Source organism: Hemitrygon akajei, chromosome 3, assembly GCF_048418815.1.
Source record: "Hemitrygon akajei chromosome 3, sHemAka1.3, whole genome shotgun sequence".
NCBI classification, from domain to species: Eukaryota; Metazoa; Chordata; class Chondrichthyes; order Myliobatiformes; family Dasyatidae; genus Hemitrygon; species Hemitrygon akajei.
In genome coordinates, this window is record NC_133126.1 from 157,420,455 (window position 1) to 157,432,590 (window position 12,136).

At 38.2% G+C, this 12,136-nt stretch overlaps 1 protein-coding gene across 5 annotated transcripts in view; it reads left to right on the top strand.

Moving 5' to 3' along the window:
• LOC140725546 (ephrin type-B receptor 3-like) overlaps nucleotides 1–12,136 on the top strand; it is an 88,883-nt gene that overhangs the window by 69,415 nt on the left and 7,332 nt on the right. For 2 of the 5 annotated variants that reach the window (XM_073041150.1, XM_073041151.1), the window contains exons 6-14: nucleotides 2,660–2,784; nucleotides 3,211–3,373; nucleotides 3,742–3,850; nucleotides 3,967–4,031; nucleotides 4,586–4,708; nucleotides 4,814–5,061; nucleotides 6,252–6,467; nucleotides 7,415–7,564; nucleotides 8,842–9,035. In XM_073041150.1, the coding sequence (XP_072897251.1) occupies nucleotides 2,660–2,784; nucleotides 3,211–3,373; nucleotides 3,742–3,850; nucleotides 3,967–4,031; nucleotides 4,586–4,708; nucleotides 4,814–5,061; nucleotides 6,252–6,467; nucleotides 7,415–7,564; nucleotides 8,842–9,035 (1,393 nt within the window). Of the gene's footprint in view, nucleotides 1–2,659; nucleotides 2,785–3,210; nucleotides 3,374–3,741; nucleotides 3,851–3,966; nucleotides 4,032–4,585; nucleotides 4,721–4,813; nucleotides 5,062–6,251; nucleotides 6,483–7,414; nucleotides 7,565–8,841; nucleotides 9,036–12,136 lie in introns of all 5 variants that reach the window. The other 3 variants (XM_073041147.1, XM_073041149.1, XM_073041148.1) reach the window with 3 other exon arrangements.

Consider the following 12,136-nt stretch of genomic DNA (forward strand, 5'->3'; position numbering starts at 1 on the left):
GGTATGTTATTAGGAACTGTAAAAGAGCGACTTAAAATCATGGCCTGAAATGCTGGCTCATTGAGGAAAAACAATTTCCTTAATTAAAGTCAGTTTCATCACAGTTAACCATGAGATAAGAGATGTTTATCAAGAGAGAGGTAGCAGAGATATATTTTGCCAAAATAAATAGTGGGAAAGAAGGATCATGGAATTTTGATGATGTTGAGTTCTCACAAAACATAAAAAGTTACATTTTGTTCTATGAGAAATCAACATCATAATTTCTTGATCCTTCTTTCTTACTGCATCCCAGTGAGGACTGCCATAGTCTCCAGTAGGCTGGTGACAATATACTTTGTCATCCTACCAATCAGGTAGCAAAAAATACATATGATTTTCTTTCACAAATTGATGCTGGCTGAAGTCAAATTGTAAAACAATTTGTATATGCTGAAGAGCTGGTGTTAAACTTAATATGCTGGAGTTGGAAATCACTTCCAGCCAGCCAGCCAGCTCAATAAATCTTTTGGGCAGAGCACTGGAAAGACTGTGTTGAATGCTCAGCCACTACTAACCCATTCAAGTGTCTTAATCATTTTTTTTTAATTTCAAAAGAATATGACAGTGGGTTTGTGTTTGTCTCTCTCAGAAGCAGTTCATGCTGAAAACATGAATGATTTCTTGCATGGTGCAAGTCAAGATGTTGCACCTGGGGATATCTGAAATGATCTTGTCTACACCACTTTTAATATTGGTTAATATCAAAAAATTACAAGTATAAATATTTGAAAGTGATTTCTACCCTGCCACTGCTCTATCCAAAATTCTGCTGTCACTCCACTTTAGAAACACACTCTTATATTCTCTGAAGCTGGTACAGGAAAGGGGAGTTAAATTTGATTCAGGTGCCATTACTATGGATCATTTGTTGCAATGTGACCAGAAATAAAATTGTTATGACAAAAAAGAAAATATGCTGGAATATTCTCCAAAACAAACATGCAGATTCAGGGAAAAAAAGCATTGATACTTGTCTGGCATACTAATAGTGAATAAATTGATGTTTATAATATCCGTAAAGTTTTAGTTTGAAGTTTTTCACATACACACACACACACACACAAACATATACATACACACATACAGATATATATTGTGTTATGCTATATTTGTTGACTCTGGCACTACACGAAGGATATATATTGCAAGAGCAACAATGCCAGAGATTCTTAAACTCTGACTCCAATTATTGAAAGTTCTCCACCCTTAAGAAAAGGGATTTATTTGAGGGTGGTCATCCTGAGGGTTAGGATTTCTCTGACTTTCCTGTTAAGCCCCTCTTTTGTATTGTAGCTTATTGTCCAGTGATTAGTGCCTGAATATTCATTCATTTGGCACTTTTTAATATTATAAGTCAGGCACAATTAAACGAAGTTAGGGGACTAGCTAAGTCGTTGCCTGAAGCAGCTGGTGGGATGCCGTCAGGTTTTGTCATTCAGGATTTCATACTGGCAGTCCAGGTACTAGATGCCATGGCTGTAATTATGTCCTGCGAGATGGCTGTGTTCTGGGTTAGGCCTTTAGGGGAATCTCAGCGCTTGGCAGTATGTATGTAATTTGTCCTTTGATTGGTGTTTAATTGATGGTATTAGCTTCTATTGTTGTGTGACTGGATTAGAGGAATTGGACAGCAGGAGCTGTAGATGGAGGAAATCTCTCGTCTTTTTTCTGGAGTTAAAACTTTTAAAATAGCCGGGCTTTAAATAGGATGATGGAGTTTACTCTGTGCTCATAGATCCACGAAACCCCGTATAAAAACATGAGGTTAAATCACTTGAAGTGGATTACAGTATCAGATCAGTAAGTTAAAAGCAAGTCAATTCACTGTTTAAAAATGAAAAGTAATTTGACAATATTTTAAATGCTTCTGTTGCAAATTTTTTAAAAAGATTAATTCCTTCATTTTTATGGTGCTCAGAATATAATTAGAGAAATGTATTTTTGGTTGTGAACAAAATGCCTGTGTTATATATAGAATATGCCTTGAGTGTAATGAGATGTGAGGAATAACCATAGCATTTACCTCATGATCACATCACTTTCATCATTCACTCATGAAAATGTGCAGTTACTCTGGATTCATAAATGAATGTCTCCTTATGATTGAACAAATGTAATTTTTCATTGAATTGTGGTCTTAAACAATGGACAAGATCTGCACTTTTTAAGTGCCAGAAACAGATAAGCAGCAGTGTTTACGAGGCTTATTTGAGATTTTAAATTCATGAAAAACATATACAGTAAAAGACTAATTCCTCTGGCAGAGAAGTCGAATGATTTTCATATGTAAAACCATAGTTAATAGACTGAGCTGATCAGTTGGAACGTTTTTCTAATTTAAAATTATTAGAGTTGTGAATGTTTTTCTTTGATTGAACCAGTGTCCGTAATGGAAAATTTGCCTCATAATTGAAACAGAGGACGAAAGAATGTTGTGGGGGGAGAGCGAGAGAACAGTACAGTGGAATTTGTTTTGGATAGATGTATTTTAAAAAGCCAGTCCAGAAACAGTGGGGTAAAAAATCTTTTATTTCTGAACAGTAATCTTCCTCAGGCTTGGTGATGTGAATTCAGAAACAAAAGGTTGGGAATATTCAATGTTTATGTTTCTTTGCAGCTCCTTCTCCTGTTCTTATGGTGCATTTGTTGAGTGCCACTTCAGACAGTATGACTCTCTCATGGCTTGCTCCTGAAAAACCTAATGGTATAATTCTGGACTATGAGCTGAAATACCGTGAAAAGGTATAGTTACTCCATGGATGATTGTAAGAGCTGTGCGATGCATGATGTCATTTTGGCTTTGCTAATCCCAGACCGCTGAAGCATTGTCTTGCCAGTAATTCTTCCAAATGAATTGAGTGCAGTCCAGTTGACTGGTGTGGAGTGAAAACAGATTGTAGAGTTGTTTAAATTTGTTGGAAGGTGATGTATTTTTGTACTTTCCTCCAAAAGAAAATGAACAATTTTTCAAAGGTTAGGTGTAGAATAATACCCAAACATTTTGCATTTCCTGTTCAATAACGCAACTAACATTTTGTTTTCACTATAATGAACTCTTATCACAAACCCGCTTTTCCTTATTAAGTCAATATTGTATTACGAGATGGAAAATCTCTTAAGGTTTCGAAGCTGACATTTACATTCCTCAATACATCTGTTTCATTCCAGGACCATGATGAGTCAACAGCATCAACCATTACAAGTCAAAAAAATACCATCCGTATTGATGGGTTAAAACCAACTGCTTTTTATGGAGTTCAGGTGCGAGCCAGGACTGTGGCTGGATATGGGAAGTACAGTGAAACTGTAGATTTCCAGACGCTCTCGGAAAGTATGTCCATTTTATTTGGAGCTTGGCCAACAGTACTCAACAGAATTATATCCAGATGTGAAATGAAATTATTTGCTGTGAATTATTAACATTATTAACTGTGTTACAGTTTTTACATAATTAAGCATAATCAAGGTCTCTTCAATTTTTACATAGTTATTGTTCAGTGGTACTATCAGTCAAATGATTTTATTAACATAATACATTCTTGTGCAGAATGATGGGTGCGCGTTAAGAAGGATGATCCCTTTGTGTGAAATAAAATAATACATAAATCGTTAAAGCTCTGCATTTCCTTTATGGTCATTGTGTTTGTGAAACCATTCATTGGATTCTGAACTAAAACTTCCAATTTTTTTCCCATTTAGGTGAGAATGTTAAAAGCATACAGGAACAACTCCCCTTGATTGTAGGTTCTGCTACCGCAGGCCTGGTTTTTATTGTAGCTGTGTTGGTTGTTGCTTTTGTTTGTATCAGGTAATGTTAATATTTTAATTTATTTAGAAAAAAATCTTGCACATAAATTTTCATTATGTGTATCTTATATTTGAGAATGACAATAAAGCTTACCCTTTATCTTGTTTCATATTAAGGAAGCGTGGAGGTGGCTCAGAGTCCGAGTACACAGAGAAGCTCCAGCAATATAGCACTGGCCATAGTAAGTTCCTTCTTTCTATGAGAAGTACATTAGAGTAGAAATTGGTCTAAATCAGTGCTGTGCAGATTAAATCAAAAGGCTTTAGAATGAGTCAAAATTAGATTCAGCACTAACTTCAATAAATTTGCCTCATCTGTTGTAAATCTATAGACAATGTTTTACATTCCAGGGTGTTTACCTTAATGACCCTGCCCTCTCTAGGTGCTGAATATAGGGTACAGTTTGTTAGAAGGAGCATTGGTTTATATCTTCTGTTTCCACAACAACAATTTTATACAAGTCATTTTTCAAGACAATGGTGGCAGCAGTGGAGAATAATTGAACCAGCATGAACTTGTTCTAGTCTGAAAATAACTGTTAGGGCCATCATTCCCAAATGTTCGATGGGCCAAATGTGCCACCAAAATTAGCTTTCTTTACTTAGGTTTAATATCTTTCAAACAACACACAACTAAGTCTGCTTTCTGGAACATTAGCATACCTGAGCTGATCATTAATCTAGAAAATATGAACATGCTGTCCTTTTAATGATAATTACCACTTTACACACACAGTCACGCCAGGAATGAAGGTGTATATTGATCCTTTCACCTATGAAGATCCAAATGAAGCTGTCAGAGAATTTGCGAAGGAAATCGACGTATCCTGTGTTAAAATCGAAGAAGTAATTGGAGCAGGTAGACTAAAAGGCATTGACATTCTCTTATACTAAAATATATTTACATTAATCAATTTTTTTCTTAGTGCTTATTTTGAAATTTAATTTCTCTTTCTCTATGCAGGTGAATTTGGAGAAGTATGTAGAGGGCGCCTTAAACTTCCAGGTCGTAGAGAAATCTTTGTAGCAATAAAGACGCTTAAAGCTGGGTACACTGAAAGACAAAGAAGAGATTTCCTCAGTGAAGCCAGTATTATGGGACAATTTGATCATCCAAATATCATCCACTTGGAGGGAGTGGTGACTAAAAGCCGCCCTGTCATGATTGTTACTGAGTTTATGGAGAACGGTGCCTTGGACTCCTTCCTCAGGGTAAGTAGATCCTGCTTTCTGTTTCCTTGCAGTGGTTGAACACAAAAGTTAAGTCAAGTCACTTTTATTGTCATTTCGACTATAACTGCTGGCACAGTACACAGTAAAAACGAGACAATGTTTTTCAGGACCCTGGTGCTACATGAAACAGTACAAAAACTACACTGAACTACGTAAAAACAACACAGAAAAAAAACTACACTAGACTACAGACCTACCCAGGACTGTGTAAAGCGCACAAAACAGTGCAGGCATTACAATAAATAATAAACAAGACAATAGGCACAGTAGAGGGTAGTAAGTTGGTGTCAGTCCAGATTCTGGGTATTGAGGAGTCTGATGGCTTGGGGGAAGAAACCGTTACATAGTCTGGTCGTGAGAGCCCAAATGCTTTGGTGCTTTTTCCAAGATGGCAGGAAGGAGAAGAGATTGTATGAGGGGTGCGTGGGATCCTTCATAATGCTGTTTGCTTTGCGGATGCAGCGTGTAGTGTAAATGTCTGTAATGGCGGGAAGAGAGACCCCGATGATCTTCTCAGCTGACCTCACTATCCACTGCAGGGTCTTGCGATCCAAGATGGTGCAATTTCCGAACCAGGCAGTGATGCAGCTGCTCAGGATGCTCTCAGTACAACCCCTGTAAAACGTGATGAGGATGGGGGGTGGGACATGGATTTTCCTCAGCCTTCGCAGAAAGTAGAGATGCTGCTTGGTCAACACAATTGACCAAGGCACCTAATAAACACAAGTACATGACAATACACAACTCACTGATGAACATTGGCTCCCATAAAATAGCTGCGATGAAAGGCCTTTGCCCTGTTTCTCCATGTATGCTGCTTGGCCAACTGTGTTTTTTAACCAACTTCCTTCTAAGCTTAGACAAAATATGCCACAGCAGTATATAATAATAATAATGGAATTTCCTAGATAAGCAAAACTGAAGTGGAATGTCCTGTTGGGGTTTAATGTATCATGCTTGTCACTTTTCTTTCTGTGAGACTCTGCAGGTGTGCTCTGCATGGTCACCTGCTTCAAAGATTTCAATTTTTTTTGTTTCATAAGGTTACCTCAGGAATGTCCCCAGAAACTTGAGCTCTTTTTTTTTTGCTGCTTTCATGGAAACAGAATCTGTAATATGTTTTATTTGTTGAATGTTTGACCTCGGTTGTTATTTTGCTTGCCATGCAGATGAATGATGGACAGTTCACAGTAATCCAGCTGGTTGGCATGTTGAGAGGCATTGCAGCTGGGATGAAGTATTTGTCAGAAATGAACTACGTGCACCGAGATCTGGCAGCCCGGAACATTCTCGTCAACAGTAACTTAGTGTGTAAAGTGTCTGATTTTGGCTTGTCGAGGTTCCTGGAGGATGATGCAGCTGATCCAACCTACACAAGCTCTCTGGTGAGGGCCAGACTGGTTAAGTTGCATGCATTTCCTTGTCAATTTATGAAAACATTCGAGAAATTTCAGTGAAATTAGATAGTTCTGTTGTAAATTAGGGTGGATGTGAATCATTAAAAAAATCTGAAAATTCAGATGATAGAACTATTTATTGTATCCTGTCCTTTTAACTTTCAGCCCAAGTGCTGTTTTATTTTCTTTTAATTCTGGCACACGTTAGAAGCATTCCAGTCTACTGATAAAGCTGCTGTGAGCTGTTGATTCTTGTATTTCTGTGGGTGAGAAATTTGGGCCATTCTTTTTCTGGCCCATGCGATTAGAAGTGCATTTTGATTGGAGTGAGAAGCAATAGCAACCATTCCTTCCCTGCATGAGATGGATTTTTTAAACACAACTTTTGCCAGCTAGGCGACATACAGCCTTGCTCTGAATGGAGCAGATTTAAATAGAGAGGGTGGGAAGACCTGAGGACAGCCTGGGAAGATTTTGAAGATAATATATTTCAGGACATGCAGGAGTAGCAGTGCCCCTGTGTTTTTGCGAACTGTTTTAGGAGCTGCAGCAGCAGGAGTGAACGGTACATTTCATACATTGTTAGGTAAAAATGGCAGACATATCGAGATAACTACCTGGCTGTGCTTGCTGGGGATCTGTTTAAAAGTCTGACTGAGAATTGAATATATATCATGGGGATAGCCAAAATACACATCCTCTGATAATCTCCTGTTTGCAGCTATTGATTTAGAACTGTCACAATTTTTCTTTGGGAATGGAATTGTACTTAGACCATGATATTTTCTGATACATGGCATTTAGGTGGAGGATTCTGCTGAAAATTGCTTGCTGCTCACTTTGAGTAACATTTACAGTATTTAATGTTGATTTGAGCTTGAATTGAGACTGTTGCAAGTGCAAGTAGGCTAAACAGAGCTCTTTACTCTTACCAGGGCGGAAAAATCCCTATCAGATGGACAGCCCCTGAAGCAATAGCCTATCGCAAATTCACCTCAGCCAGTGATGTGTGGAGTTATGGAATTGTTATGTGGGAAGTAATGTCATATGGGGAGAGACCCTACTGGGATATGTCGAACCAAGATGTAAGTATTTGAACTGACAGCAGGCAAACTTTTTTTCTGTGACACATTCACTCATAATATTAAGCAAACGTTACTATAGGTATTTTTTTCGAGATTGTGGTTGCTGTAAATTGGAAATATAACAGAAAATGCTGGAAACATTCATCAAGTTAAGAGAAACAGATAATGTTTCAGGTTGGAGACCCTTCATTTGTTCTGTTTTTCTTCCAATAGATGCTACCTGACTTGCTGAGTTCGTTATTGTGTACATTTTCCTGCATTGATACTGAATTATTTTGAGTACAGTCTGCTATCTCAGATTTGGAGTGGCTTGGGCAATTGTTGTGTTTTGATTCAAAGTTCAAAGTAAATTTATTATATCAAAGTACATGCATGTCATCATATACAACCCCAAGATTCATTTTCATGCAGACGTACTCAATAAATTCAAGAACCAAAATAAAATCAATAAAACACAGCACCCAACAGGGCAGACAAATAACCAATGTGCAAAAGACGACAAACTACGCAAAAACAAAAGAGAAAATATTAATAAAAATAAGAATATATAAATAAGCAATAAATATGGAGAACATGAGCTGAAGAGTCCTTGAAAGTGAGTCCATAGGTTGTGGGAATGGTTCAGTGATGGCGCAAGTGAAGTTGAATAAAGGTATCCCATTGGTTCAAGAGCCTGATGGTTGATGGGTAATAACTCTTCCTTAATCTTGTATTGTGCCCTGAGACTCCTGTACCTTCTTCCTGATGGCAGCAGCGAGAAGGGAGCATGACCTGGGTGGTGGGGGTCCCTCATAATGCTTTCCTGCAGCAGCATTCCATCCAGATGTGATCACTGGAAGGGAAGGTTTTACCCGTGATGGACTGGTAATTTTTTGTAGGATTTTCTGTTCAAGGGCATTGGTGTCCCAATCGGCCTCCACCCCCCCCCCCCCCCCTGTGCATTATGTATTAGCATGAATATAAATGTTGGTATCTAACTAGAAATTCAGATTACCATGTGCATCTAAATCTAAAGTGAAATCAAAATCCAAGTGAAATCATCAGTAAAGCTCACTGGCCCTAAATTACACACTGAGTATATATTTTACCTCACAGTATCGCAATGAGTGACTGTGTGCCCAGGTGAACCTAGATGGTCACGTACTAAATTCATCCCTAGCATTAGAATTGACCCAGTGGCAAGCTGCTGGTGTTCACTGATACAAGGAGGGTGACATTTTGTGCATGTGCATTCCCTTGCCTAGCCCTGACAACTAACATTGTGCATTCCTTTTCAGGTTATCAACGCTGTGGAACAAGACTACCGTTTGCCCCCTCCAATGGACTGTCCAACTGCCCTTCATCAGTTGATGTTAGACTGCTGGGTGAAAGATCGCAACAACAGGCCAAAGTTTACCCAGATTGTGAACACACTGGATAAACTCATCAGGAATGCAGCTAGCCTGAAGGTAGTCTCCGCTTCAAATCCAGGGTAAGTCTTATCGCAAGGTAGAAATACTGTTTCAAAGATGAGATCATGCAGCTTTGGATATTGACAAATTTCACAGCTTTTAATCACCTATATTTGATAAAATAATCGTTGTTTAATCATTTTGGAGATGGCATTGAAAGGGACACAATTTAATCAAAAGGCATTTCATTCACCAACATACAGAGAAGTGCTTTCATGTTAAGTGACGAACTTCAATATCTTGATCTTTGGCGCCTGCTGTTCAAGCAGGGAGTCTGTAGAGGTCACGACCCTGGTTATCTTATGGGCTTTGGTATAAATGTCCGTCATGCAAGCCAACCTGTAGGACCACAAGAAACAATGAGTTCTCTTCAGTAAATGGAGAGATACTGGAGCTTTTCTTTCTGCCCATGCATCCAGTTCCTTCCTGATGAGTGAAAGACAGGAAGCAATAATAATGTGACCTTTTTGTTTTGAACAAAAGGTTAAAAGGTCAAGTGACCCTCAGTTGATAAGACAGATAAGAAACCCAACTGAAGTAAAATAGAGGATTACAAACAAGGTGCACTGATTAGGTCGGTGGAAACACACACCTGAAAAATTGCTACTGGGAATAAACAAAGAACTTTCAGAAAGTCTGACTCGTACATATTAATAAATGTTTAAATAAATAATTTGAAACCATTATTAGATTAAGTCTTCTTCAAGTTTTACTAATAGGGATGAAACGTTCAACTGAAACCATCTGTTTATTTTACATGTCAAAACTCAAATAACTGCAAAATGATCTGATGTAATAAATGTCATGATCATTGAAGTAATGAGATTTTTAAAAAATATAACTTTGCCATGCATAGAATGAAGAAGTAAGTTCAACAACGATACAAGAGGAACTTTGAAGACAGGGTTGACGTCTGGTCTGTCTATGAATAGTAATAATGGGCCAATCTTTGTTATAGAATCTTCAGCTTGGACACAAAATGCAAGGATTGCTAGCATTGTTCTGATGTAGGGTCTCAACTCGAAACGTTGTTTATTTCTTTGCCCTGAGATGCTACCTGACCCACTGAGTACCTTCAGCAGCTTGTTTTTGATTTACTTGCAGAAGATGTGATTAAAACAATAAGATATAGACACAGAATTAGTCCATTTGGCCCATGGAGTCTGCTCCGCCATTCAGTCATGGCTGATCCTTTTTACCCCTCCTCAGACCCACTCCCCAGCCTTCTCCCGTAATCTTTGATGCTGTGTCCAATCAAGAACCTATCAGTCTCTGCCTTAAATACAACCAACAACCTGGCCTCTACAGCTGCCAGTGGTAATAAAAATCCACAAATTCACCACCCTCTGGCTGAAGAAATTTCTCCGCATCTCTGTTTTAAATGGATGGCTCTCTATCCTTAAGATGTGCCCTCTTATCCTAGACTCCCCCCACCACAGGAAACATCCTTTCCACATCTGTCTAGGCCTTTCAAAATTCAAACGGTTTCAATGAGATCCCCCCCCCCCCATCCTTCTGAATTCCAGTGAGTACAGACCCAGATCCATCAAACGTTACTTGTATGAATACCCTTTCATTCCGAGAAACATCCTTGTGCATCTCCTCTGCATCCTTTCCAATGCCTGCACATCTTTCCTTAGATGAGGAGCCCAAACTGTTCACAGTACTCAAGGTGAGGCCTCACCAGTGCCTTATAAAGCCTTAGCATCACTCCTGTGCTCTTATATTCTAGACCTCTTGAGATGAATATATATAGACCCTGGCAATCTCTTCACTTGCCTACCAGAGCATCTGAGAATCAATCCCATCCAGTCCTTGCGATTAATTGACCTTTAAGCTCATCTGCTACTGTCAGAAAGTTTTATTGAACTGCATTTTTTTCCTTGAAGTGAACTTCAGGTTCATCCTTTATAGATCATTCTTCATCCGTCAAATAGTAAAACTAGCAGTTATTCAATCATCCCTTCCTATGCCAATTTTCTAATAGTTTTACACAATAAACTTTCATTTTCTGTTATTATCTTTTCCTGAAGATTTTCCTGAATATGCTGCATTATATTCCTCTCCTCTTCTGGCACTCTGATGAAAAGCAAACAAACAAGGTGAGGTTTGTTTGTGCAGTATTCCATTTTGCAACAGAGGAATGCTCTTTCTCACCATGTAGGATTGTCACTCGTATTAGAACAACCAAATTGCACAGAAGGTTTATTTTGGCCTATTATTCCAGTATCTGCTCTTTGGATAGATTCTTTTCATGTTAGTCTCCTTCACTGTTCTTTCCCCATTGCACTTTTTCTTCAGCTTGTCATCCAATTTCTTTATTATTACATCCGCACCCATCACCCTTTCCAACCACAACAACTGATGGAGAAATTCTTTTGGCCTCAAGTTGCCTCAAGTTCTTTTACCATTTTCTTTCCATGTGTGATTTCTGTTGATGATACTTACCAATAGAAAAAGATTCTTCTTTCAAAAAAAGAACTTAAGTTTGAGCATTTTGATCCAATCTCCCATGAAACTTCATTTTCTTGAAAGTGAAGAAGTCTAAGTCTGACCAAACAACTGAAATATCATTTCTGATACCATTCTTGGAAATATCCTTTGCATTCCGAGATCTTAGTATACATCGCAAAATATGAAGCCTGGACTTTTACCACAGTAGGGTGCCTAAACAGGAATTTTTGAAAGTCTTTTGCTTTTATACTCCTTTTCTTTTACTTATGGAAACTATAAGGTTTTGTATGTTTTTTCTAGTAGCCTATTCAGTTTATTCCACCATCATGAAATATTTAGTGTACAATTCTCTGTTTTCCTGCACCCCATACTTTATAAAACCTCTCCATTCTTCCTGGTGTAATTAATTATTTTATTTTTGTCTACATATTGCTTTCATTCATTATAATTGCAAGTTTTTTAAAATGTACATCTTGGTAAAAGTTAATGTACAAGTTATTTAGGTTTAAGAAGTTGAAATTGGAGGAAAGTAGATGACACAGCTAATGAAAGCGAAGTTGGAGCCAATGGTGTTTGGCTGGGAGGTGAGATGTGCAGCCATGTAATGTTCTTTCTGTGTGCCCGAGATTACTGAGGTCTCAATATGGATGGGTAAAAAATGTGCTTA